We start from the raw sequence: 28000 nt of genomic DNA on the forward strand, positions 1-28000 counted from the left end.
TATATATGTGTATATATATGTATATGTATATATATGTATATGTATATATATATGTATATATATATATATATATATATGTGTATATGTATATATATATATATATGTCACCATACAAATGTAACCATAGCTGTACAAAAGACTGAAAACTATGTAGATCTTTATCTCAGACAGTGGATTATATAGACGACAGCTAATATGGTGATTAGTCAATTCACTAATAGCTTTAATAATAATACAGTATCTCTTTGTTTTCTTCAGATCAAATTTAAACTTGTAACCAATTAGTGTAGGCCCAATCACCATGGACCTTTGTGAATGTAAAACACATTTTTCTTGTTAGTGGCCAAAGAAAAAAAAATGTCAACATGTTTATTTGGTAATATTTATTAATTTGTTCATTCATATCCATGATATTATAAAGACAATGATAACGTTTTATTGTCTCTGACCATTTAGCACTTAATGAGCTATTATTTCAAAGTAGACTCACATACATTGACAGTTCAGGTGATGACAGCTTCACAAACCTTTTTTAAATAAAGTTATTATTTTAAGGTTGATCAGTCAGGTTGTCTCTTTTGAACATGAGATCAAACCAGTGAAGCAGACTCTAAGCTTCTCATAGATATTTGTAGAATCAGAGCTGCTGCTGCATCAACACCAGAAATACTGTACTTCAAACAGGAAGAGGAGGAGACCTACATTGTGTTTTAGTTGCATGTCAGTCTGATTCTCAGACAGTCCGCAGCAAGACATCATGGAGGTTACAGCTCTCTGCATCAGACTGTGTGAGTACTGAGTTTGTATGTCAACCTTTCCTCCATTAATTTGTACAGCCAGCATATGTTATATCAGCTGTCCTCATTTGTCTCTCCAGTGTTGGAAGTTTTGGTTCTACTGATTGCACAAGTTCACCACGGTTACTTTGCTCAGAAAGCTGGTAAGTTGGGTATTGTTAAATAGCTGTTGGGCCAATATAACCAGGGTTTAAGTCATTCTGGAAAGATATTCAGAAATTGAGCGTATCATTCATTTCATTTTCATTTAGTAACCATAAATGTGTATCTCTGAGCAATATACTGTGAAATAGTTACTTTCTTAAACGTAGAAAAGTATTATAGAGAGTATCTTATGTTCTGACTGAAAAACTCAACGTAACATGTTATCACTTATTTAAGTCACTGAATGTCTAGTTTTGTAAATAGTTAATTGGCAATTTGGATGATTTCTTTTTCTGTGTCTCCGATGCAGCTTTTCCACTTATTGTTCCAGACAGACTGCAGTTCTTTCTATATGAGAACGTGTCTGTACATTGTGATGAGAATGATGGCTTCACTGGATGGAGGCTGAAGACGAACCTCAACAAAATCCCCTCAGCAAACTCTTCTGGCTGCCACTTATCATCCTGCACCATTTTTCCTATCCTTCAGTCACACAGTGGAGAATACTGGTGTGAAGACGAAGAGGGTGGAATAAGTCACGCTGTCAATATCTCTGTCACTGGTATGATTAGCTTTTTTTTCTTTACAGACAATGACAAAAAATGATCTCATGTATTTTGTTAGTCATGGTATCTATACACACTACAGTGTGAAGGCCCTATTGTAATCGTAAAGATTATTGTTATTCGTCTCACAAAACGAAGACCTTTTTGACAGCCTAAACGTGCCCGAAAGTCAACAAAATTTGCAATCATGTCCGACCCGGCGAAAAATTTGATATTTTAAGGATTACGAAAATGGGCGAGAAAAAATGGCTCAAAAGCGCCCCCTAGAAAATTTTTAAAAATCGAGCCCCTCAACTGAGATTATCGTAGACAAACGAAATTCAGTACACATATGTATCATGTAAAGACGCACAAAAAAGTCTCTTGGACCCATACCTCACTCCCACTGGAAGTCGGTCATTTTGTATCGAATCTGCGTTTTTGGCGCTTTCCACGCATTGTACTTTAACAAACTTGTCCTAGGGATTTAATCAGAAACATCTTGAGACATTGTAAATGATAAGTTATCAAAAACGTTCTAATTAGGGATCCAGTTTGAGCGTGGCGGCGCCGACAATTTCCTCCGCCATTCGATCCTTCACCATTAAACAGGAAGTCCTTATAACTCCTACAGACATTGTGACAAATTAATCACGCATGTAGATGGTGCCACCCTGAACACGTATGCATCAATACTGTGTCAGCTCCATAGCGCCACCTACTGGATACAATAGCGCCCCCTTGAAAATTGAAAAAAAAATTGAGCCCTTCAAGTCAGATTGACATAGACAAACGAAATTTGGTACACATATGTATCTTGTAACGCCTAAAGATGCAAAAAAAGTCTCTTGGACCCATACCCTCACTCCAATAGGAAGTTGACCATTTTTGACAATTTTCACACCACGTACTTTAATGAATTCCTCCTAATCCGACCAACTTCATGTTGACTCTGTGTCATCTAAAGACTTTGAAGATGCGTCACGGCAAGTCTCACTCAGTCGTGGCGGGGCCGGGGAGCTTGGGCCCGATCATCACTGCTTGCAGCTTTAATTATAATTACAATTGCTGTTTATGATAAACCAAAGTATTTGTGTCTACATTTTGACATTTTGTATATGTGTATATATGTTTACAGTATAAAAACATCAAATATCATTTTATCATGTTGTTCAGCTGGTTCTGTGATCATGGAGGGTCCTGCCCATCCTGTGCTGGAGGGAGAAGACGTGATTCTTTATTGTAAAAAGCAGAAAACTCAGTCAAAACACATAGCAGATTTCTACAAAGATGGATCTCGTCTCGGCACCCGGTATACTGGCAACCTGATCATCCAAAATGTTTCCATGTCTGATGAAGGACTCTACAAGTGCAGCATCTCTGGAGGTGGAGAATCACCAGAGAGTTGGCTGAAAATTTCAAAACAAAGTAAACATGGTTTGTTCTTTTTTTTGGTGTGTATTTCTCTCCAAGTTCAAGATATGAATCATAATGTTAAAACAAACCCTAATCTTCTTTCCAGCACCTGATGAAAAGACCACCAACAGTCCCCGCAGTGACTCTCCTCACCTGCTCACCCTGCTATGTATAGTTGTCGGTGCTTTACTGACGGCTCTGCTGTTCGGAGTGGGACTATTTCTCTGTAGGAAACACAATGGTACAAAAACATTTCAAATAATTACTTTTTTTCACATTTTTGCCAGGTTTTCTATTGATGCCAATGTTTTCTGCCCTTCAGTATTTGTCAGCTTTTCATGTGAAAAACCAACACCAGGATCACACGTAGGTGAGGAATACCAACATCATATCATGTCATATGTGGATGCTAAAAATGTTTCAATGTAAATATGCTTAACATAATTAACATTACATGCTAAATTATTTTCTTTCAGACACTAACATTACTGAAAATGCATTATGACTATCTGGTGTAATTTATGTTGTAGATGTGTGTTTTAATTGTTATGGTCAGAAGATATTTTATTATTCAATTAGTCCTTTGTTGGAAATATTAAACTGGATGGAATAAACGAGTCAAGTGGCCACAAAGAGATGAAATAAAAAGACAGGCAAAATGACCACAGGGAGACACAACTGACTGCAAAGACAACAAGGAGTCAGAATGACCATATGTCGACAAGAGGGTGGACCTGACCCTAACACCAGCTGCTAGTGAAAACTGACCATCTGACTCCTCGGAGAGCCTCCTTAGTACAACCAAAAGTATTTTTAGGCACCCAAAATGCTACAATTAACTTTCATGAACTGAAAACACGCTGGAATAATGCCAGCTTTGACTACACCTATACTCTGAGTTACACCATGGTTATGTTAGCTAACCAAAATTGTTGCTGTCGTAGCAACTTGTCAACGTACAGCACCAATCTGTTACTAAAAGCAGCCTCGCCCTTAATTATGCTTAACCTTATTACATTTTTTATAAAAATTCCCCTCTCCCCTATACAGTTGTCACAAACAGGGATATTAGCGACAGAGACCAAAACATTTTTGTACCAGGCTGTAAACATGTTCATTTCTGGTGTAAAGTTTAGCATTTTAACATTTTATGGGGATGTTTTGCTTTCTAAAGTCTCAAGTGGCTGTTTAAGGAATGGCAGATTTTGGCACCTGAATGTTGGCTTCATTTTTCAGCTCCAGAAGTTGCCACTTGGCAAATATGTATACTCCTGTCTGATATCAGACTCCTGTCTGATGTATATATGTGTATGGTATGCCAAATATTAGCGTTTTCTGCTAAAATACAACAGTAATCATCTGGTTTCCTGCTTTTGTTTCAGTCCCAGAGGAAAGTGTAGTTGATCCAAACCACGCAACATATGCTGTTGCCGTAAAACAAAGGAAGGAGAAAGGTATGTGACATATCATTTCTACTTCACTTTTACTCACTTGTCATTCAGGTTTATACAACACAAAGCCACAACCAGTCTGCACAATTTCATGTGTTTTAAGTGTGTGAACTGTACCTTTAAGTGTTTTTATTTCTGTCTCAGGACATGGCAATGTAGCTGACCCAGAGAACATGACATACAGTGTTATCAAAATGGAGGAGAAAGGTACTTTACATTATGTTTCTTCTACTTCTACTTTACTGTTAACTTGCATTTATTTTCTAGAAAACAAGACCGCTGCAGGTCTGTGGTGCAACATGTAGTACAACAGGTACCTTCACTTTAATGTATTTTAAATCTTACTTTATTAAGTAAGATGCCATATGTGCACATGTACACAAAGACTGTACAAAAAGAATGTTCTCAGTTTATTTGCAGTAAAATGTAAATGTCACATGGCTGTTTCAAAGTGAAACATTTGACACTCACCATTTTACTAATGGAATATTTAAGATATCTGTCTGTGGAGCATGGTGTTTCCTTTTGAGTACTTACAGGTGCAAATAATGATTTGGTCCTTACAGTTATAAACCAGACGAGAAAACCACAGACAGAACAGAAGAGCTCCTCATGTTGTTGTGTTCTGTACCAGAGGTCATGAGGTTTGATTTGAGTCGCTATGAGGTAGAAAGTAAAAACAAAAATCAATTTCACATAAATACACCAAACAGTTTAAAATGAGCTACAGCTGTATGGTAAGCAATGAGATTAATTCTCTCACCTACAAAATATTGAAACTAACAGCTCTAAATGACTCATAAAGAATGAATCATAAAGAATTAATTAGTGAATTCTGAATATCATGTGATTTGACAGATGTGTTTCTTCGTCTCCTAAACAGAGCCAAAGGTGTGCAGAGCAAACACTGATCCTCATTTACAGGAAGAGAGTTTTGTGTACTCTTTAATTGACTACAGGTAAGGGCCCATTTATGCTCAACGTACGTACGAAAATGTAAACGTTCAAACGATGTTACCGTCACTGCTCACATACTTCCATACGTCCTTTACATTGGCATGGATGTTATCCAATACATCCACCATGGGGCAGCGTCAAAAGTTTATGACAACAACAAACTCAAAAACAAACATGGCGACTGTGGAGGAGATATTGATAAGGTTCCTCTTGCATAAAAGACAAAAACGATATGTTTAAAGTTTCTAACCCACTTGCAAAAACCTTTCCTCAAAAAGTTCCGCCATTATTATTTCTTCTTCGTGTCTCACTAGAGCTACATATCGAGTGTGCAGCAACACTGCCCCCCCATGGTTTCCGGTGGTACTTCTCCGTTTGGTCCGTATCTGCAAGCTTTATGGAAACGTGCAGAAATACGGACCAAATGAACACAGGGCATGGACAGAAGGCTCCGTCCGTATCCGTATCCGTATTTAACGTTGAGCATAAATGGGCCTTAAGACTGATGCTGATAAATCATCATGACATAGGCAAGTCAGCTGGTCTGAATGTACTCATGTTGCTGTATTATGAGTTTTTGCATATTGTGTGTTTTACAGGAATATGACACCTGACTGAAGGACGGATGGTTTTTTCTTTTTCTAATTACCCTTTAGTCTAAAAATGGATTGATTAATTTATATACTGTTATAAACATTCTTTTGCACAATGCATCTTGGAGGAATTGTGTTATGTGTTCCCCACCCTTCTCTCTTCTTCTCTTACCTGGAGGTGATCTCCATGCCCTAATTAGTGGGTGGACCTGCGATCTCTTTATAGAGGAGAGCACAGGAGCTCTCTCTCTCTCTGTGTCCTGCACGCTGCCTGATCTTTTCTTTTTGTGTTTCCTTTTGTTGCTTTTTGAGGATGGGGGCCTGGTAGTTCAGTTTTCACAGCTTTGTTTCAATAGTTTAGTTTTTTGCATTTTTCCTTTAGTTTAGAGGGGAAGTCCTGGGTCCTGCGGCCGCTGTTGGGCCGGGCCAGTGGCTTCCTCTTCTTTTGTTCTTTTTGGCCAGGCCTCCTGGCTCTCACAGTTTAGGTTAGTTTCGGGCATTCATAGTTTTGGTTAAATTTTTGTTACTTTCAAATAAGTCAACTGAGTTTGGGTACAGTGTTTAATGTGTAGGTCATCAGTTGAGTCATTTGCAAGTTTGATGTTTGTAACAGTTGTGACTGATTATGTTCACTGGCAACTTTTTTTCCAGTCCAAGAAGTATTATGTTGTTGTACCACAGTTTAATAGTAAAAGGATGTTTCAGTTCTCTAAAAGGAACAACAGTAAACGTCAGGCTTCAGTGTCAGTTCCTCAGACTCAAAGAATTAGGCCTTCTCGGAAGCAACCAAAATCACACATGGAAAAATCCACCGGAGAGAAGAAAGCACAGAGAGAAGTGTTTGCGTCTACAGTTGATTAGACAGTTGTTACACATAGTGAGAAATGTCAAACAAAAACTGTTACGGCCCTGCATGGTGGGTGTATGTGTTTTGTCCCCTTTTTGGTCTCTCCCTCTCCTGCTCTGTTGCTCTCTGGTTCCGGATCAGACTCCTCCCTCGTCTCAGGTTCCAGTGGTGGTTTCTGTTTGGTGCGGCTCCAATACGAAGTCAGCAATCAGGGACTGAGCTTTTAAATTGTCTGCCGGATTGCCAGTTGGGGCGGCTGACCCCTGTGGCCAGTTCACCTCACTTGATTTGGACGGTTGTATGCTATGTATTGTTGCTTGTGGCTTGTGTCTGGGAACTGGGCCAGAGTTAGTACATTTATTACTGAGATCACACACATTAGTTGGTTTTCTTTATAATTTACATCAGGATTAGGGGTGCTGTCATTTTTGTATTTCTGTTTTACCATCATTACTAGAAGAGATCTGGTTAGGTTTATTTTCATTGTTTTCCTTGTAAAGCAGGCATAGCTCTGGTTTTGGAGTCCTTCTTTTTGTTATATTTATTTGTTGATTTCAGCAACATCCACCGGCCTTTCAACGTCCTCTGCTTTTGTATTATCTCATTTGGTTTGAACTCTGGCTAATAAATAATTTATATTTCAACCATAAACATCTGGTTTTATGTTGCTTCCTTTTCTCTAGCTAGCTGGGTTGTAACAACGACCTTCCCCCGCCCCACAATAACCAAAGCAAAAGTACACAATACAGGTTATGGAAAGGTGGTTAAAACACACACACACATAGGTTTCACATGAGGCTCTGCTGATGTTGTATGATCTTTATTATCAGTTGATGATTCATAGATGTTTAATGTGAATGAAATGTTTGTACTTGCTGTAATTGCCTTAAGAATAGAAACAGAGGAATAAAGTAAACTGTTTGCATGTATTGTACAGTTAAGAGCATTATTTCAACTCGTTATGACAGCTTGCAGTTCATACATATTCTAAACATTAATAGTCACTTGCAGTTGACCTTCTGTAAGCATTTTTAAAAAGGTTTCTTGTGGTTTATCTAGGCTCTTTTGCTCAGTCGCATTATCAGTGTCTATTTTTATTAGTGAGCGGTTTATTGAAGTGAGACAGTTAAACCACCTTGTTGTCTGTTCACACAGCTGGAGACGCTGTTTCCAAGAACAGAGCAGCTGCTGCATATTGTAAATACACTCATTGTGGTTGAATACCAACATGATGCTGTTACATCGGTTTTAGCTGAAGCAGAAGCACCAAGTTTAAACACACGTATAGCGCTACACAGTAAACCACTGACATACTACACATGCTCACTTTGAGGCCCAGTCACAGGAGAGATTCTCACCACATGCAGGTCACTTATAAATCCACACAGACCACATGAGTTCAACATAAGTACATTTTGACATGAGTTTGCATTAGATTTCACTTTCTGTTTTGACAGCTCCCTAACACTGAACTCTGCAGGTCATCTTCACTTGCTCTGTTCCTCTGCTGTCAGAGCTGAGAGACTCCTCTGAATAAATTATATATTTTTAAATATTTTTAGCCTTTATTGTAGTGACAGTACAGCAAACAAAGAGAAGGTGGGGAGAACTGTTGCAGGAACTGAAACACAGACGTTGCAGCTATGTGGTATGCATCTTAACCCTTAGGCTACCAGGACACAGCCAGTATCAAGTTTTACACATTGTGATACCGTATAGTATCAAACTCGGGCTGGTATGCTGCACATATTACAGTTAAACACAGTTGAACACTTACCAACAACAGCTGAACAGTTGAGTCTTTATTGAAATCTTTAAGGTAGCGTCTGTATTCTCTATTATCAGAGAGTTTTAATGAAATATCTCCATGCTTCAGTCTCTCAAAGGACAGTGATGTTCTTCCTTTGTAGGATGAATGCTGATTATCCTTGAGGTCTTTACCTTCATGCCACTCATGGACAAAGCTGGGGTTTAGGTCAGGTCCCGCCCACTCGAAATTCATACTAACAGCATCCCTAGCAGGCTTGAGATTCAGAAAAATGGACTGGTCGGAAGGAGGATTTAATAAACAAAAACAAACAAACCAAAACAAAACCAACATCAGACCAGCTCCCTCTTATGGGTCTGGGGGGCAATCCAAAGCAGGAAGTTCAGCAGTAGACTTCTCCCCTCAGTTGGTTCTGGGGGCGGTCCATTGTAATTCCTACAAAATCCCCATACTGTCAAGAATAACTAAATCAATTAACAATTACCTAAAAGGGGACTGACACCATCCACATGCCTTGTCTTATATTCCAAGCTTATGTGTTTTTTGGGTGTGCTATATTGCGCCAAATAAAATAAAAAATAAAGGGCCCGGTCACAGGAGAGACTTGACACTACTTTCACACAAGTTTCCTCCAGAACTTCACTTTCTGTTCTCTTTCCCTTTCCTTCTCCTTTGCTGTATTCCTTCAGCTGCTGTTGGACCAGATATCAACATAATACACCAGGGTTACATTATAAATTGGGGAAAAAATAATGAAAAGTTGTTTAGTCTTTCAAATGGAATGAATTCACACAAACTCAAGAAACATTAGCCACATTATGCTGCCCTCTAGAGACCAGTTGTTGTTAGTGCCAAATTATAGAAACAATGAATATACTGTACTCTCATTATGAAACAAGAATCCCTCAAAATACCATAAATTACTCCTTACTTTACTCCTTGGAAAAGCCAAATCAGAAGTCATGCACAGTGGTGAAGTGAGCAGCAGCGTCATTAACATAGTCCTTATCCAATGCCTTGCCTCTTTTAACACCCTGTGTCATCTCCATGTTGACGGCTGGTGGGTTCTCTGTGGGACAAGTTGCCATAAGTGATGAGTTTAAACATTTGTGTGTGTGTGTGTGTGTGTGTGTGTGTGTGTGTGAGAGTGTTTTTTTTAAATTCTTATTCTATCTTTGTGAGGACTTATTGAGTTTTGGTCCTGTCTTTGAGAGTGAGGATAAGAGTACTTTTAGCTGCTGTCTTTTTAAGGCCTCCCTCCTTATGAGCCCACTCTGTTCTGACAGGAAGCTTCCTCTGGCTCCAGAGACCTCACAAACAAACTATAGTAGCAGGATTTCACTTGTTTTTTCTTTTTAAATACATCTGTATGTTCTGACAGATATCCAATCAGAAATAGCTTATGCAACTTGACAACGTGAACAACCTTAGCGAAAAAGGTCACATAACAGACTGTTCATGGGTATGCGTGAACAATGTGATGTCATCAAGACGAGGAAGTAGAGGTAACAATGCAAACATAGCTTTCAGAGCAGGTTGAAGTATCTTTACAGATGTTCACCTCAAATTTTGGAATTTTAATGAAAAATATCTCTCCATGTTGTTTTATCCTGCAGTTGCACAGTATTATTATATTATAGGGGGTTTCTATAATTTGGCATGAATGAAAATTGGTCACTAGGGGACAGCATTATGCTATCTATCAATGTTTCTTGTCACCTTGACTTCCTTGTTGAACAGTTGGTGTTACGGGTGGAGTGGGGTGTTTTTTTTCCCGCCTGTTTTGTGGGGGTTTTTTTCATTAGGTTCATTCATTCATTAGTGATTACTGCTGCTGTTAAGAGGACCGGGGTCCCAGTCAGCAGTGACAGAGAGCCATTTTGGCCATTTATAGAGTGAATCTGTAACCATAGCAAAACTAGGTGTGTGTGTTTAGATGATTTGGCATTTTGCTCCTATTTGGAGGGAGGGTGATATTCTTTTACTTTTTCATTGTGCATTGCTTAGTTTTGTGGTTTAACCTTAGTTTTTCTAAACTAGATAACGTGATAACTTTGATAAGTAATTGGCCTCACTTTCTATTTCTTGAGAAAGTAGATGCTGACTGGCATGACCTTATAATTACTGATAATTGCACTAACATTTCAGTAAAAACAGCCAAATATTATTTGATGATTAAATAATATGACTCTTAGCCAAAAACATGAACAGCCTTGTGTGTTATCTTGATGTGTAAAATGTGATCCTGGGTGTGTTCTGGTAGCCTTCTGGTTAAGCTGCATCTTACATAACTGCAGCGTCTGTGTTTCAGTTCCTGCAACAGATCTCTCTCTTCCCCCTCCATTTCTTCTCTACTTGCTCTACTGTCTCTATAATACAGGATAAAAATACTGTATGAGGATTTAAGTCTGACAGCAGAGGGGCAGAGCCAGTGAAGAAGATGTAGAGAGACCTGCAGAGTTCAGTGTTAGTGTGTTGTCATAACAGAAAGTAAAATCTAATGCAAACTCGTGGGGCCTGTGTGGATTTACAAGCGATCTTCTTGTGGTGTGAAGTCTCTCTTGTAACCAGACCCCAGAGTGTATGTGTAATATGTCAGTGGTTTATTGTGTAGCGCTATACGTGTGTTTAAACTTGGTGCTTCTACTTCAGCTCAAACCAATGAAACAGCATCATGTTTCAACCACAGTGAGTGTATTTACAATCAGCAGCAGCAGCTCTGTTCTTGTGAACAGCATCTCCAGACGTGTGAACAGACGTTCAAGGTGGTTTAACTGTCTCATCTGAATAAACCGCTCGTTTTTAAAAACAGACACTGATGATGCAACTGAGTATAAAACCCAACATAAACCACAATGACCTTTTAAAAAATGCTACAAAAGGTGAAATACCAGTGACTATGAATGTTTGCAGTGTCTGCTTTTAATTATATTTCTGATAAACTCTACAATCTGTCATAATTAATTTACTGTACAGAGTCAAGATTAAGCTCACTTTATTTGTCTGTTTCTGTTCTTGTAGCATTAAAAGTAAAACATCCTTATTGAATGACATATAAACATACATATATAGAAACATGTATAAACCATTAACTTGTCACAACAGATACAACATAAGAAGAGCCTAATGAGAAACTTACACAGACCCTTCTTTAAGAGTAGATTCTCCTTTTCAGTTTAAATATAGTTGCTGTTAAAAGGTCTGTTCACGTAGAAAAATGTGTCTCACTTAGCAGAACAAAAATGATAAGACAAGTAATATACTATGTGCTGGAGAATATTACATTTTGTCCCTAAATTTCACTATAAACTTTGGTTATTACTGATTTTCTGTGAATGCACTGTTGATATTTGCCTATAAAATCATTCAACCAATAAGAGCCTGAAAAGGTTTGTAAAATGTTCATGACCAGATAATTTATGGTGAAACATGCATATAGGAATATTGATAATGGAGAGACTATTGCATCATCACTGATTTGAGAACAAGCTGAAAATACAGAAGTAGAGCAACAGACTGTCCTCAGTCCTTCAGTTAGTTGTCAGTGGCCTGTAAAACACACATCATGGACAAACAATTAGTAACCAATATTTGACCCAATTTATATTAAGGTCTGTCAGAAAGGGAAAATTGGAGGGACATGACTTCTCAGTGAGACTTGAAACAGCATAATACATGCATGAATATAGTATGTGGGTATGTCATCACGTCATGTCAATATACAGCAAAGACGGTTGTGTATTGAGTTATGGGATAACAGGGTTCATTGGTAAATATTCAAGTAACAGCATTGTCTAGTTGAATGTTTCTTGTCCTATTCTCTCCTGTGTTAGTGATGAGCGCTATACTTGCCTTGCCTTACTTGACATGGGGTTGTAACTTCTGCAAGAACATTAACTGCAATTTTTAGAGGAAGAGATGCCATATCAGCCTCCGACTCACCTGTAGACGACTAGAGAATAGAAAATCCTCTCTTCTGGTGACAGTGACTTGATGTCTGCTCTGGACACGTCTGGTTCTGTTTGGGAAAAACACATGAAAAAACGCTTGTGATTTTCTGTTTGCTTGTGAAGCGTTGAAACTTTTGTTTACATTACTTTTGGCATTTCCATGATGCCTTTTTATGTATCTTTTTTTTTATTTGGTGCTGGAAGTTTAAAGTGTTGTAACATCTTTAAACACAGGGATGAGGACTCAAAAGCAAGCCTCAACGAGGCAGAAGGAGGTATTAGTTCTTTACTCAAGTAGGCAATGGTCTGTGAGAAGCAACCAGTAAGTAAGGGGAAACATAAACAGGAAAGGTAAGAATCGGAAGAGGTTGGTGGAATGAATGTTGGAATGTGATGACTAGACAGTACATAAAATAATCAGGCAAAGTGATAAAGGAATGGGATGGAAAGTGTTTAGGAGCAACAGACAGCAAAACAGAGGAGGAAGTGGCTGGATGTGGAGTGACATCAGACTTTGTGATAGAAAAATGACATGAATGGAGGAATAAATGACTTCAATACTAATAAACTTATCAGAAACCAGCCAATGTGACTGTTGTGAAGATGTTTAAAGGTGAAACGAAAAAATAATGATGATGCAAGCAGCAGCAAGCAATTTTATACAGCTGTAGATTATTTTAAACTGTTCTGTGTGTGCATGTTCAATGGATTTTTAGCTTTCCATCTCACAGTCAAACCTCACAACTTCTTTCTCATACAGTTTACAACTGAGTGGGTCAAATTATCACCTGCATCTACGTTAAAGGGGACACTAGCTTCGACAGACAGATATGTTGGTCTACTATAGTATAATAGTGGGTCACCACCTACAAACACCAATATAGCAAGAGAAAGCTGCTGACTTAATTATTTTTTTCTTTAACGTTGTTTTTACTTAATTATGCACACTTACTGTAGCATCTATACAACTTTTAAAAACTTTTTAAAAAACATTTATTGAAACATTATGTTTTTGTACCTGTGTCTTTCCTACAGAGAAGCAGTCCCACCAGCCTTGGCAACAGAGCCGTCAGTAGAGCACTGACAACTATACATAGCAGTGTGAGGAGGTGAGAAGAGTCACTGCGGGGACTGTTGGTGGTCTTTTCATCATTTGCTGGAAAGAAGATATTAGGGTTTGTTTTAACAATATGTTTCACATCTTGAACTTGGAGAGAAATACATGCCAAAAAACAAAAACAAACCATGTTTACTTTGTTTTGAAATTTTCAGCCAACTCTCTGGTGATTCTCCAGCTCCAGAGATGCTGCACTTGTAGAGTCCTTCATCAGACTTGGAAACATTTTGGATTGTCAGGTTGCCAGTATACCGGGTGCTGAGACGAGATCCATCTTTGTAGAAATCTGCAATGTGTTTTGACTGAGTTCTCTTGTTTTTACAATAAAGAATCACGTCTTCTCCCTCCAGCACAGGATGGACAGGACTCTCCATGATCACAGAACCAACTGAACAACATGATAAAATGATATTTGATGTTTTTATACTGTAAACATATGTACATATACATACAAATATAATAAATATCAAAATGTAGACACAAATACTTTGGTTTATCATAAACAGCAGTTGTAATTATAATTATTATTAGTAGCAGTTTTGTTAGCATTAGCTTTAAATAAATGTCTAAACATAGATACAAACTTACAATATAATGAATCACTAAAAAAATACATGAGATCATTTTTTGTCATTGTCTGTAAAGAAAAAAAAGCTAATCATACCAGTGACAGAGATATTGACAGCATGACTTTTTCCACCCTCTTCGTCTTCACACCAGTACTCTCCACTGTGTGACTGAAGGATAGGATAAATGGTGCAGGATGATAAGTGGCAGCCAGAAGAGTTTGCTGAGGGGATTTTGTTGAGGTTCGTCTTCAGCCTCCATCCAGTGAAGCCATCATTCTCATCACAATGTACAGACACGTTCTCATATGTAAAGAACTGCAGTCTGTCTGGAACAATACGTGGAAACGCTGCATCGGAGACACAGAAAAAGAAATCATCCAAATTGACCATTCACTATTTACAAAACTAGTGTTCTGGCAATTTTTATTTATCAAAAAGCACAAAGCCGGTAACGTTGTCTTTCTCTAGTTTATTCAGTCGTCTGCAGACGGACTCCTTCTGTCTCAGGCATGAGATGGAAAAGCGAGCCCCGTGCAGAGGAAACAGTCAGATTATATACAATACATTATCATAGAAAAGGAAGGCATTGTTCTATCAACAGAACTATGTCATCACAATAGGCACGTCATCACGTGTAAACAATCAGGACAATAGTTAATCAGTAGACTATAACATACATGATGTTCTAATTCAAAGTTCAATGATATTCATTAAATCAACATTTCATGGCATGGTCAACAGATTATGACACACACACATACATCTAATCAAATAACATAACCACTCATTTGCTCAGACAAGATGAATAATAAGAATTTCCATTACACTAGACATTCAGTGAATTAAATAAGTTATAACATGTTACGTTGATGGTCATAGGCTCTTTTTTTTGGTCCACAACAGTCAGATACTCTGTATAATACTTTTCTACATTTAATAAAGTAACTATTTCACAGTATATTGCTCAGAGATACACATTTATGGTTACTAAATGAAAATGAAATGAATGATATGCTCAATTTCTGGATATCTTTCCAGAATGACTTTAACCCTGGCTATATTGGCCCAACAGCTAATTAACAATACCCAACTTACCGGCTTTCTGAGCAAAGTAACCGTGGTGAACTTGTAGAATCTGTAGAACCAAAACTTCCAACACTGGAGAGACAAATGAGGACAGCTGATATAAAATATGCTGGCTGTACAAATTAATGGAGGAAAGGTTGACATACAAACTCAGTACTCACACAGTCTGATGCAGAGAGCTGTAACATCCATGATGTCTTGCTGTGGACTGTCTGAGAATCAGACTGACATGCAACTAAAACACGATGTAGGTCAGAACCTCCTCTTCCTGTTTGAAGTATTTCTGGTGTTGATGCTGCAGCAGGTCTGACTCTACAAATATCTATGAGAAGCTTGACCTGCTAAATTGGAAACACACAGGTTTACTCTCCATAATAAGACAGTATGTGTGTTCAACAGAGAAAACAAAGGTTATGACATTGTAACCCTAGTTCTATAAGCATATGCCCTCCACTGGAATCTATACGTAATGCCCCTCTAATAAAGTGGCAGTGACTAACAGCGCTCATCCCTGGGACCTGTAACATGTGATTACACTGAGAAGGTCCACAAGCACTAACACACATGCCAAGGAAGGCACCACAGTTTGTGGTCTTCTGACCCCTTTTAAGGTGCACAAAGACAGTTCTCTATCTGTAGCCTTGATGGTAGGATGAAATGGCAGCAGCATGTTTTAACCACGAGCTTCACTTCTATCTACTAACAGCTGAATGAAAATAGTCACATCAGGTAGAGAGCATGATGTTTGCACCTCACCACACACCAGAACTGAAAAACACACCATTTTGTGATGCCGTATTAGAGTGGGAAGTCCACCTTTGCATGAAAACAACTGTAAATTAATAACAGTTATAACATGAAACTTTTCACATTATAACATGATACTGATCCTTTCATTATTTTTCTGACGTGGTAACAATAACTTCCATTATTTATTTTTTCATATATTTGCGAGGATCATTTTTCAAATGTATGTTGTTGTAATACATTTTTTGGCCACAAGAGACTAAAGTGCCAAGTGCACCTCTACATGTTATAAATAATAATAATAATAATACATGTGACTTATATAGCGCTTTTCACAAACCCAAGGATGCTTTACAATAAATAGAATTAAAACAATTTATGTTTTCTTCCAGGTGAATTTTTCCACTCACTCCAAACACAGGGTATATATTTTTTATTGGCTAGGAGTATATTTGAATCGGTGTAACTCAGGAGGCAAGAATTGATGAATTTAGGCAAGCTTCTGGGGCCTGTTTCAGGAAGCAAGAGGGATGACCTGCAGCAAAAGTCCCTCACTGGAATCAAACCAGCGGCACTGTCATTATGAGACATGCGCATTAACCACAAAGACCCTTCAAGTATTGCATTTCTGATGTTTCTGACAGCCCAACAGCCTTGGAAACATGCTCAGCATCATCGATGTTACATATAAAACTGCCATTGTCAACACAAAGAACTTGTTCTGAACTGAGAGCATGTCCCCGATGTGTCGTTCAGATGATATGAGGGCTGAGAATATTGTTCAGATAAACGATTGATTGTACAGAAAAATGGAAACACACAAACAGAATATGATCAGAGATAAAACATCCCAGCAGGTCTGATCACCCTCTGACAGAAATTTGTGCTTCGTATTTGTGCTTAAATATTAACTGGCTCTTTAAGAAAAGGACACACCATATGTGACAGCTCTTCTAGTCTACAGGCTTCAACTAAAAAGGAAGAGAAACTCAGGGTTAGATAAAGAAAACCTGTCAGTGAGCAGGTTAGTTTCACTGAGTATGTTTCTATGGTGACTGACTCAGAGTTAAGCTGAACCTGCTTTCTGAAACCCCTGGTGCTGCTGCAGCAAAATACTTTTGTAGCAACTCTGGAAGCAACGTGGTAAAAGGAGGGCACCTATCTATCTATCTATCTATCTATCTATCTATCTATCTATCTATCTATCTATCTATCTATCTATCTATCTATCTATCTATCTATCTATCTATCATTTGGAATAATAACTATATTAAACTGACAAATCAAAATGTTTCAAAAAAGGCTTATTCTATATCTTATTTGTATAGCTCATCATAAAATGACCCAAATTTTTGTTAGTAAAACATTCAACAATAAACTAAAGCTATGCAGTTGATGTAACCTAGGTTGTAGCTGTTGGTTAGCCATGAACAATATGTTAGCGTTGGTATTTTTCTAGAAATGTGCCAGAAACACAAAGTATAGTTTTAACATCTTTAACATCTGTTTTCTACTTGAAGAATAAGTAAAAAACAAATAAAAAAGGTCTGGCATAAGTGCTCCAGCGCATATTTACAAGGTGCAATTAATCAAATTACCAATGGGAAATGAGGCCCCAAGGCAGCAGCTGATTTGCCCTATTGCTAATTTGGATTTGATCCATTGTAAATATATAATCTTATATAATCTTACTAATACTTTCTCTGTAATACTTTCCATTAAGTTCTCAAGACCTAGATCATCTGTTAATTATTGTTTGGATAACTCATCCCTGCCTGTCACAGTGTACTCAACAAACATCCTCACAACCTGAGGATCATATTGTTGGGTTATTTTAATAACAGAGACCTGACCTTCCACTCATGTAATGGGAAATGGGAAGACAGTAAAACAATAATAAAATGTAAAATAGTTCACAAGGCACTGCTTCCAACTGCACTTTACAAGGAAGGACTGTTTTTTCACCCTTCCAGCCTGACAATTCTCTAAGTCTTCATTGATGTCTAGTCTGTAAGTTAAGACAATCATTTTTAATATCCTGCTCCAAAGTGGTATTTACTGTGATTAACTAACTATGCAAAATAATGCACACTGCTGTGCTTGAAACAGTGTCCCTTTTCTTCCAGATGTAGTCTTGAGTTGGCCCATCACTGCATTGGACTGCATAGTGTAGACATGTCCTTCCTGGGCTACCGCAAACAGGCTAGTCAGGCCTTAGATCCTTCTTCTTTTCATGATTTAATTTGTTGTTTAAGCTGTGGCAATAAACTGCTTTTCACCTCTGATTCTTGGTGCGACATGCTGTGACTGTCAGGGATTCTGGTACAGTAGGTAGTAATTTTAGTTTTATATTAAGGCAGTGCTGCTGTGTGTTTTACCACCTGCTCCCACATATTGAACCTTCTGTATGGGTGTGGTGCAAAAACATACATTTGCTGCATGTTAGTTCATTTGATCTGTTTTCTTTTGTAGATACTGACTGCCACTGCTTTTTTGTTTTGTTATTTCTGCTTTAACAAAGCTCTCCTTTGTCTCTGCAGTAGTGGCTGGACTGAGAGGGAAGAAGCATCGGAGCTGAGGACAAGGTTGAAGCGCTCCTACCTCAGGCTTTCAGTGGAGAGACCTGAGGTTGACTTACTCCTGCCCCACTCTTCATTTCTTACTTCTTATTGTGAGATGTTTTCACCAAGCAGAAGCCTGATGGTTCACAAAATAGAACTAGGGCCACTGCAACAAGGTTAATTGACCTTCACAGTGACATCATATCATTGACTGGCCCCCATATCTAAATCTGCCACTGATCTCCATCACCGCAAAAGCTGAACATGCAACTCCTTACCAAACAATGTTATGGTTAAATTTGATGAATGGAAAACACACAACAACTATTGTTTGTGTCATGAATGTATTAAGGAAAACTAGATATGGGACCCAATCAATGGTATCAAGAGGTGTTTTGGTTGGACGGTGAGGGAAACTTTCTCTCTGCTGGACCTACAGAGACAGTCAGAGGTCCTGATGGTCTCTATACTGTCAGCAGCAGAGTGATTGTCGAGAAGAGATGCAGCAGCAACTTCACCTGTAGAGTCCAGAACAACATCAACCAGACCAGGGAAACACACATTGTCACATGAAACCAAAACAACAGCTTCCAGCAATAAAGAAGTTACTCAGATGTTATTCATAGCTGAAGATCATAAGTAGAGTCTTCTGTTTGCTGCAGAGGGGATAAAATAATTTAATGGGTGGCTCGGGAAGCAGAGTGGGTAATCCATTCCCAGCTCCTCCAGTCCACATGTCGAAGTGTCCTGATGTCGAATGGTCCTGATGAGCAGGTTTGCACCTTGAGTGGCAGCCCCTCTGTCATCGGTGCATGAATGGGTGAATGTGACATGTATTGTAAAAGTGTTTGAGTAGTTGAAAGACTACAAAGGCACTATATCATTTTATATAGGCACTAAATATATTTATTCACAGTTTTACAGCCACTCCTTTTACAATGATTGTGTGTGTGGGGTAAAATGCATTTTGGGCCACATCATGTGATTGTCCTGGAAGTTGTATTCTCATGGTTTGGCCACTATGTCAAATTGGTATCACAGTCCAGCACTCTTCCTGGAGGCTTGTTTTTATTAAGTATATGTATTATAAGAACTGGATACTGGACTTAAAGATGACCTTTTGTCCAGGTTCCAGGTTTTGCAGTGTTTCTCATGCTGGCCCAATGTTCAAGTCCCCTCTTGGCCCATAGACTACATTGTGATGATGTCAGATATTAAAGTTTGTTTTCTAGGCTCAAGGAAAACTTTACAAATATAGAATCTTCATTGCTCAAAAATGTGCAAAATATGTCCCTTCAAAATGTGGGAATTATGGTTGAAGGACAACAGTATGTCTCCCTCTAGATTCTTTCTGTTATGTAAACATACTCAACTTAAACCTCACACTTGGTATTTTAATGTAGAATACTTTATTTGTTGATAATGTAAGGTGCTGAAGCATAGAGCAAAAAGAGCAAAACAAAATCTAACTGTAGTAACAGACTTAATGTCTTGAGTCGAGATATCATTGAATAGTTCAATTCTTGTACCTTGTCTGTTTCTCAGCTGATTAAAACTAAATTATTAAACAAAACGTTACGCTGCAAGCCTTTTGAGCAGCATTTGTTTGATTTGGAATGCAGATCAGATTTATGTTTGCCTTTCTAAAGTATCTAAAGGTGAGTTGCACTGTCATGTAGGTGTATTTAAGAGCTGGTTTTACTTTCCTCCACAGTTCTTAATCACTCCTACACAGAGTGATCAAAGCTACAAGCTGACACCGAGAAGAACAGAAGTTAACTCTGCAGCAGGTTTGCCACAAATTCACTATTGTCTTCTTTATTTACTACCTTTCACTGCAGAATTATTTCTAAGTGGTGTTTCTCTCTTTATTGAAGAAAATCATCATCTACACCATGAAGATGCTGACTGTGTCTTTCTTCATTTGTGTCATGATGGCTCTGACCCCATCTGCTGGTGAGTAGATAATGCATTATGCACTAACAAAGTAAGTGATGGGAGATAAAATCCACAGTCCTCGTTTTCATCAAAACTGTATTTAAAAGTTTATCTGAAGCTAATATGAATCTTCGGCCATCCAAATGAGTCAAATCAAGAAGTTACAGTATGTTTCAATGTTATAGTTTTTTAATGCCAAAGTCAATCTTTTTGTTACTATACTTCCACCACAGCTCAACAGGGAAACAATATCCGAGGAGACACAAAGAGGGAATTTGATGCTAAAAAGACTATAAATGTGGCAGCTATCCAGTTGGTATGACTAACTAAGACTGCTGAAGCCTCAAATATTCAGATAAACTTTTAAATTATGTTTTACACAGAACGAGGAGTGTGGATTTTGTCCCCCATTACTTACATTACATCAGGAGGAAGATCAGTAAGAATGTTTAACTTAGCACAAACAATAGGGAAACAGTAGCTTGGCTTCATATGTGTATTGATACCTGTTTGAGTATAAATATAATCATATTAATCTTACTTCTATCTCAAATTCTCAAGACTCTCGAACCATACTACCAATCACGATGCCTCTTCCAGGTCAGTGGATGCAAAAACACTCTACATATTCTTTCAACTCCCCTGGAGACTCAATGTAATTCTCTCTTCTGTATTTGTCTTCAGAAATTCCTCTTTCTTTTTCTTGCCCTGATGGCTGGACTAAGTTCATCTTTCATTGTCTCCACTATGTTCCAACAAAAATGACCTGGGCTGAAGCTGAGGTAACCAGGATTAATACCTTATCAGTGCTGAATGTTTGTTCACTAACTCTAGTGGGAGAAGAAGTAGATCATTTAAATTTAAATTATATTTTTAACCCTTGCATACTGTTCATATTCTACACCCTTGAAGTATGTTCTATGTCCACTCATTTTTGGAGTAGAAACACCTACAATCAATATCATGTCATGTTTTACCTAAGATGAACCTAAGAATATAACAGCAATAATTATTTAAATGTTGAGTTATTTTTTCTTCTGTTTCTTGGTTAGAAAAACTGCAGAGGACTTGCAACCCACAGGACCGCAAACCTTGCATCTGTGTATGACTCTGCAGGCGCCCATGAGATTCATGGCATGCTGAAGCATGCCGGTCATGAGCATGGAAAAGTATGGGTTGGAGGCCATAATACAGCAGAGGTATACACTGTAATTCATTATTGAACAAGGTCTGACCATATTTTAAAGGCAATATTATATTAATTAATACTCAAACAACATTATTTTGTATTTTGCCTCCCAGAATCCATCCTGGTCCTGGACTGATGGTTTGGGTGTTCATCAGTTTCATGATTTATGTTCTAAAGAGCATAAACATCACTGTGCACAACTTACGTTTGAAGGTAAACCAGTCAAACTTGAGAGTGGTAGAAAAGTTTTTTTTTAAAGTGATAAATGAGCAAATAACCTCTGTTAATCAGTTAACTGTTGAATAGTATCGCAGTATCTTATATGCTTTTGACATCAGAAATTCTAGCTCAGCTACAACCCAGGTACCACACAAACTATTGCATTTATAATTTTGCATAAAAATTGTATTATTGACGAAGTTTACTAGAAGTATTCAAATACTTGGTCTGCTATTTCAGTATATAAAATATGTTTAATAAAGTACATTAATATTAATGAGTCAGTGTGTAAACAGTATTTTTCTGTTGGAGCAGCTCAAACTGGAACTAATTTGAATGACTTTATAAGGGTCAAAAGATACATTTGAGTGGTGCTTATAGGTGAGAGTTCATGTGCAAATGTCTGGTACATATTTGTTTTATGAAATACATTTGGGCTTTAAATAATTATCGTTAGGTAGCTGTTCTGGTAGCAAAGGGTAACAAAACGTTAAGGTTGGGAACTATTAGTTTATAAGCTTATCATGTTATTACATATCATACTAAAATTGCAACTAAGCCTGTCAGATGTAGTGGAGTAAAAGTATAAAGTAGCATAAAATGGAAATACTCTGGCAAAATTAATATATTATTAATAATAAAGTACAGTATTTGAGTAAATGTACTTTGTTACATTCCACCACAGTTTGGCGTTTACTGACTCCTGTGTTTTTGCCTCTTACAGAAAAAGAGGCAGGATGCCTGGATGACATGGACTGTGAGACTAAGCTCCCATCTGTCTGTGCCATGATCCTCATGTGATTCCTGAGCTGAAACAGAAACTTAATGTATCTGTAGAAACATGACTGGATGAATTTGGTGTCATCTATCATGATAAAGCATTTTACATATTTCTCTTCTGTATCTGTAACGCTAAGTTAAGGAATGAAGAGACAAATGACATAAACAAGATGGATTGTCTCTTTGGCCTTTTGGCTTTTATAAGAGAAGACTGGACGTGTTATGCCTGTTCTCATGACTTTCTGTATGCAAGAATAAAATGCTCAGACAATATGTGGATGGCAGTGATGATAGTGTGGGTAACCCCAAAGTATCTTATATATATATATATCTATCAATGTAAAACATCTCTGTCATTATCACAAAGCAGTGAGGCGACAAGTGACACTCCTGTTAAACGCCAACAATTAAAATGCTTGATTTGATTAGAAATTCATTTTTCAGGAAATGAGAGGCCTGTAGATCACAAAAGTTTAACAATGTAATGATACTGTACTGAAAGAAGCAAACAAGGGAAGTTATCATGCTGAGAGATACATCCTAATATCTCACTACAATATGCTTATATCAACTACTCAAAAGCAGGAAGTCTTCCCTGTAAACAGAGCCACAACACGTGTGTTAGCTAAATTGCTGGTAAATGTTCCATCAAGAGTGACTGTATACTCAGACAGTTGTGGTTATCTTAGGTTGGGTTTGAGACTTCAGATTTTATAACAGAAAGCCAAAATGGGAGCAGGGAGTTTGAGAGACATGTTAACAGGAAGATAATGAAAGAGTTTCATCAGACTGACTGTAATAGGGCTCGGAAGTCAGAATATCACAGACCATTTGACTTTATGGAAGTGCAGTGCTAAATAACTGAACTAGTCCATTAACAATTACTGTGATTGTAAAAATGGTTATAATTTTAGAAGGTAAAGTTGATGTATCTTGTACACAGAAAATACATACATAAACATTAACATGATTCTAATTAATTACAGCTGGTTAATGATGCAGTTTGCTCACACTGTTGCTTCAGCTCAAACAGAAGCAACAGCATCACGTAGCTAGTCAACCACAGAAAGTGTATTTAGCATCAGCGGCTTTCTTGTAAACAGCATTTTCTGACGTGTGAACAGACAAAGCAGATGGAACAATGTGGGTTCACTGTCAATAAAACCTCAGACTGCTGCTGCTGCTGTGAACTCTGTCAGGTTATTTTTAAATGGTTTGATAGCCACACATTTGTACAGTAAGTTCAATTCATTTCATAAACTCTCATTATTTTGCGCATAGACAGCACTCAAAGTAATGTGCAAAGTTTGAAACCAGAAGTCGTTGTGTGTAAGAGTTAACATGAAAGGCAATCTAGCATGGATGTAAGACCTAAATACAAATAAAACACATAAACATACAGATATGAAATGCTTTAATAAAACATTACAGACTCTAATAACAAAGCAGAACTTTAAGTTGAGTCCTTCCTTCAGTCAGATGTTTCTGCTTTCAGAGACCTGGAAGACAAAAATTACATAGAGAAAAGAAAGAAAGGGTTCACTGCAACAAATCATTATTGACATTATTTTATAGATTTTAATATATTTTTCAACTCAAAGCATAAGAATTACCTCTGTACATTCTGCCCTATCCACCATTGTAATAAACATGTATGATGCATTCATTCAAGCTTACACTTTATCATTGTATCTGTATTTCTGGTGTCATTGGATCAATCTTGGAAAAACATGGTAAATTCCTGAGTTTCTGTGATCATCTGATTGATCAGGTGCTACAAGCAGTATAAAAGATGGTATATGAGACAAATTTAGAGGAAGGAAGCACTGAGAGGTCAGTACTATAATTACCCAATTAACTGTATAATAGACGGCATCTGCATCTCTTCTTTGGTTGGTACTCTCCGAGGGAATGTTGCAGGTTGGTGTTGCTGTAATCTGGGTTACTTCTAGCCCTGCTTTGGAAACAAGTGATATGCTTCAGCATGTCGGCAAGCAATATTTGTTAATTTATTTTTTCATCTAATCTATTCTTCAACAAATCGGTCTTTCTTGACTTTGCAGGGAAACAGAAAATCTACACAGACCTCTGTTTGAGTCAAAAAATCTAAAATAAGAATCGATAAATACTTTACACCATTTGGCAAGAACTTAGTTAAGAGGTAAGACATCACTCTCAACTAGTCTTTTGTTCAATCGCAAAGCAAAGGTCCGCCAAGAACATCAAACTGTACATCTCATTATTAGCCAGGGTACCAAATAACATTTATAAACCAAACAATACACCAACACAGTGGTTAATCCCCCTTGAGAACCTAAACATATATAACAGATGAAAAAGGTGCACTGCTATGCAAGTCTGAAGTACCCTCCCCAAAACACTGATGTTGTTACACAACTTGGGGCATTATGGTTTTCTTGTGTGGTTCGCATATTAAAACACACCTGAAACAAACATGCTTAGACACTGTTTTCTCTGTGACACCAAAAGCAGCATTACCACAGAACTACGGTTGAAAGCAGGTTTACATGCAGCATTCTGTGTTTGTAAAGTACCTTGATCCCCCCTGTTTGCTGTGAGAAGAGAGTACGTGGCATTTTCGGGATGATCTTCAGTGTTCCATCCAGTCACTGGAAAAACAAAAAAAACCTAGCTGTTACTCTGTATTTCAATAACGTTAAAACAAATGTATATACAAGTGACAAAAATGCTAATGCAATGAGATTTGTATTTGCTTACATTAAAAATCTATTTATTTCAAGAAGTTCTTCACCTTCTTTTGGGATCACACTATTGCACTCAAAACGTGTAAAATGCTTTGTTTTTACTGTCTCAGAGCACAGAATATAAATTACATATAGGTTCATTAGAACTGCCTCAACATGACTTTAACATGTGGGAATTTAGTTTCCTTTTTAAAATCAAAAACGTTGTATCCACTACGGATTTGGTAGAGTTAATTAGTTTAGTTATTATTTTTATAATTAGTTTAATAAAAGGTAAGTGTTTCTTTTTTTGCCTGCACAATTATTATACTATTATATTAGTATAACCTCCATAATAACAAACATTTACTGACATATAAATGTTTTTGCTTACTTGTTTGATTTTCACCTGATTGTGATCTTGCTGTTGATGTCTCTGAGGAATACAGAAAAACAGAAAAGCTTCTGTAAGAATGGCAATAATAAGAACACTGAAAGGCAAAGAGACAGTAACAGTTCTTGGTTCTTCATATCCTCTATTTATAAAGTCTGTAGGTTGTTCTATATTTCTACATACAGTACCTTTGTGTTTTCCACACAGACGTAGTCCCACCACCAGCAATGACAGAGCCACTAAAATCATGGTCGCAGTGCCCCACAGGATGAAGACTGTAGGTGAACGATGGGGAGGATGTGTCTCTTCATGAACTGATGAAGAGAAAAGTATGTATTTAATTAAACAATTTTGTGGTTTGTCTGTTTTGACATTTGGACATTTTAAAACATTTGTGCAGACCATCATATATCTGTCAGAAAGACAGATGCAAAAGATAACTTCACTGTACAACTCACTTCTGACAGCCAGCCAACTCTCAGCTGATTCTCCAACTCCAGAGATGTTACACTTGTAGAGTCCTTCATCAGATTTAGACACATTATGGATGATCATGTTGCTTTCAAAGCCACTCCATATGTGGATGCCATCTTTATAGAAATGAAATGAGAAATTGTAATGTTCGAGGAAGCCATCTTTGTCCTGCAGTTCAGAGTAACAGCTTCTCCTTCCATCACAGGAAGAGCAGGACTCTCCAGGATCACGAGACCATCTGAACAACAAAGGTTCAAAAATCTTGAAATGTTGTCATTACTATTGATTGTTGAAGCTGTATTGATTGTTTTTGACCACTAGGGACAACAACACCAAAATAAGTTGATATAACATTATTATGGCAAACAGTTGCATATGACCTGCAGACACAGAGAATCATTATCATTCCATTAGAGTAAGTAATTAAGTAATAATATCTACCTGTACACTCCTTATACCTCTGGTTTTAACTCCACTAAATGCAAGCTTTTCTTTTACGTTACAGATTTATTTATAAACAGGCTTAACATACTGTACCAGTAACATTGATGTGAACAGAATTGCTTTTCTGTGCTCCTTTAGCTTCACACCAGTATTCTCCACTGTCTAATGAAAGGGTGGGTCTAATGTTGCAGGGCCCTGTTGATGTCTCCCACTGAGCAGCACATATTGTTGTGATTCCCTTGATTATTCTCATCACTCTCCACTCGATCAAATCATCAAATCCCCCACAGTCAAAAACGACAGAGTCGTATTCAAAGAACTGAAGCTTGTCTGGAACAATGTGAAGGAAAGCTGAAAATAAGACACAAAGAAATATTTTTTTAGATATTATTTTTCAATTATTTTATACTATTGTGATACAATGGCATGTAGCTACAAAATCAGGACAGTTTACATCAAACCTGCTGTAAGACACAGAAGCAGGCATTTTAAAAAGCATTAAACGAGGTTACATCATACATACAATATTTCCACAAATGTTAAAAAAAATTGAAACTGACTTTAAAACATATAGAAGGGCAGAGTTTAATTAACAGGCACAATATTGGGGTCTATATATTTAGACAGTCAGTACAGACACAGTTTAACTGTTAAAGGTTTACATCAAAGTTTATCAGCACTTTTTCAGCCCATGAGTCAATGTTCAGAACTCCAATAACTTTGAGGGCTTTGAATGAGATTAACCTGATAAAACATACATCATAATGTGTGTCCCCTATGGAAATAATTATGCACATGTTACTCACCAGCTTTCTCAGCACAGCAACAGTGTTTATCTCCAGCAACCAGAAGCATTAAAACATGTATTACTGGAGATACAAGAAAGAAGAGCTGTGTATCCGATTCTTTTTAAACAAATGTGACATTTAAATAAGATAGAGATTCAATAGAGATCTAGAGACTCAGTACTCACACAGGCTGATGCAGAGAGATGTGACCTCCATGTTGTCTTCTCACTGACTGACTGTCTGACTCATCAGGTTGAATATGATGTACTGTAGGTGAACTTCCTCTACCAGAGGAAGGAACTACCAGACCAGCAAATCAAAATTGAATATAGCTTAGTTTTGTAAATGTTCAACTAAATATTACCTCTACATGTAGCTGGTGAATGTGTTTTTCATCGTAATGGCATTGCCAATGTTGGAAGGTCAACAGTTGTGCTACAGCCTTGCTCCGACACACATTAGCAATGTAGGAATAAGGGACCTACTTAATTAATACCAAGCAGATCATTGCATTTATACAG

At 37.5% G+C, this 28000-nt stretch overlaps 1 protein-coding gene and 1 long non-coding RNA gene across 2 annotated transcripts; one reads left to right on the forward strand and one right to left on the reverse strand.

Annotated features, from left to right (window-relative positions):
• The first annotated feature begins 757 nt into the window (after positions 1 to 757).
• On the forward strand, positions 758 to 13544 carry LOC128383612 (low affinity immunoglobulin gamma Fc region receptor II-c-like). The gene is made up of 8 exons (XM_053343207.1): positions 758 to 788; positions 878 to 940; positions 1252 to 1503; positions 2663 to 2890; positions 3009 to 3143; positions 4285 to 4356; positions 4498 to 4560; positions 13504 to 13544. Exons 1-8 carry the CDS (start codon positions 758 to 760, stop codon positions 13542 to 13544), a joined length of 885 nt encoding a protein of 294 aa, XP_053199182.1.
• A 10998-nt stretch (positions 13545 to 24542) lies between these two features.
• Positions 24543 to 25817, reverse strand: LOC128384202 (uncharacterized). Its single transcript, XR_008324077.1, has 3 exons — positions 25789 to 25817; positions 25230 to 25304; positions 24543 to 24628 (listed from the first exon to the last, which is right to left on the reverse strand). It is a non-coding gene; the product is annotated as an uncharacterized LOC128384202 (long non-coding RNA).
• Between the last annotated feature and the right edge of the window lie 2183 nt (positions 25818 to 28000).

The sequence above is a fragment of the Scomber japonicus genome, chromosome 22 (genome assembly GCF_027409825.1).
Source record: "Scomber japonicus isolate fScoJap1 chromosome 22, fScoJap1.pri, whole genome shotgun sequence".
NCBI classification, from domain to species: domain Eukaryota; kingdom Metazoa; phylum Chordata; class Actinopteri; order Scombriformes; family Scombridae; genus Scomber; species Scomber japonicus.

Excerpts from the sequence above, each read along its gene's own strand:
- LOC128383612 (XM_053343207.1), top strand. The coding sequence starts at position 758 with ATGGAGGTTACAGCTCTCTGCATCAGACTGT. Across the intron at positions 3,144-4,284 it reads TCTCTGTAGGAAACACAATG|TCCCAGAGGAAAGTGTAGTT; the intron begins GTACAAAAACAT and ends CTTTTGTTTCAG. Across the intron at positions 4,561-13,503 it reads TATCAAAATGGAGGAGAAAG|AGAAGCAGTCCCACCAGCCT; the intron begins GTACTTTACATT and ends TCTTTCCTACAG.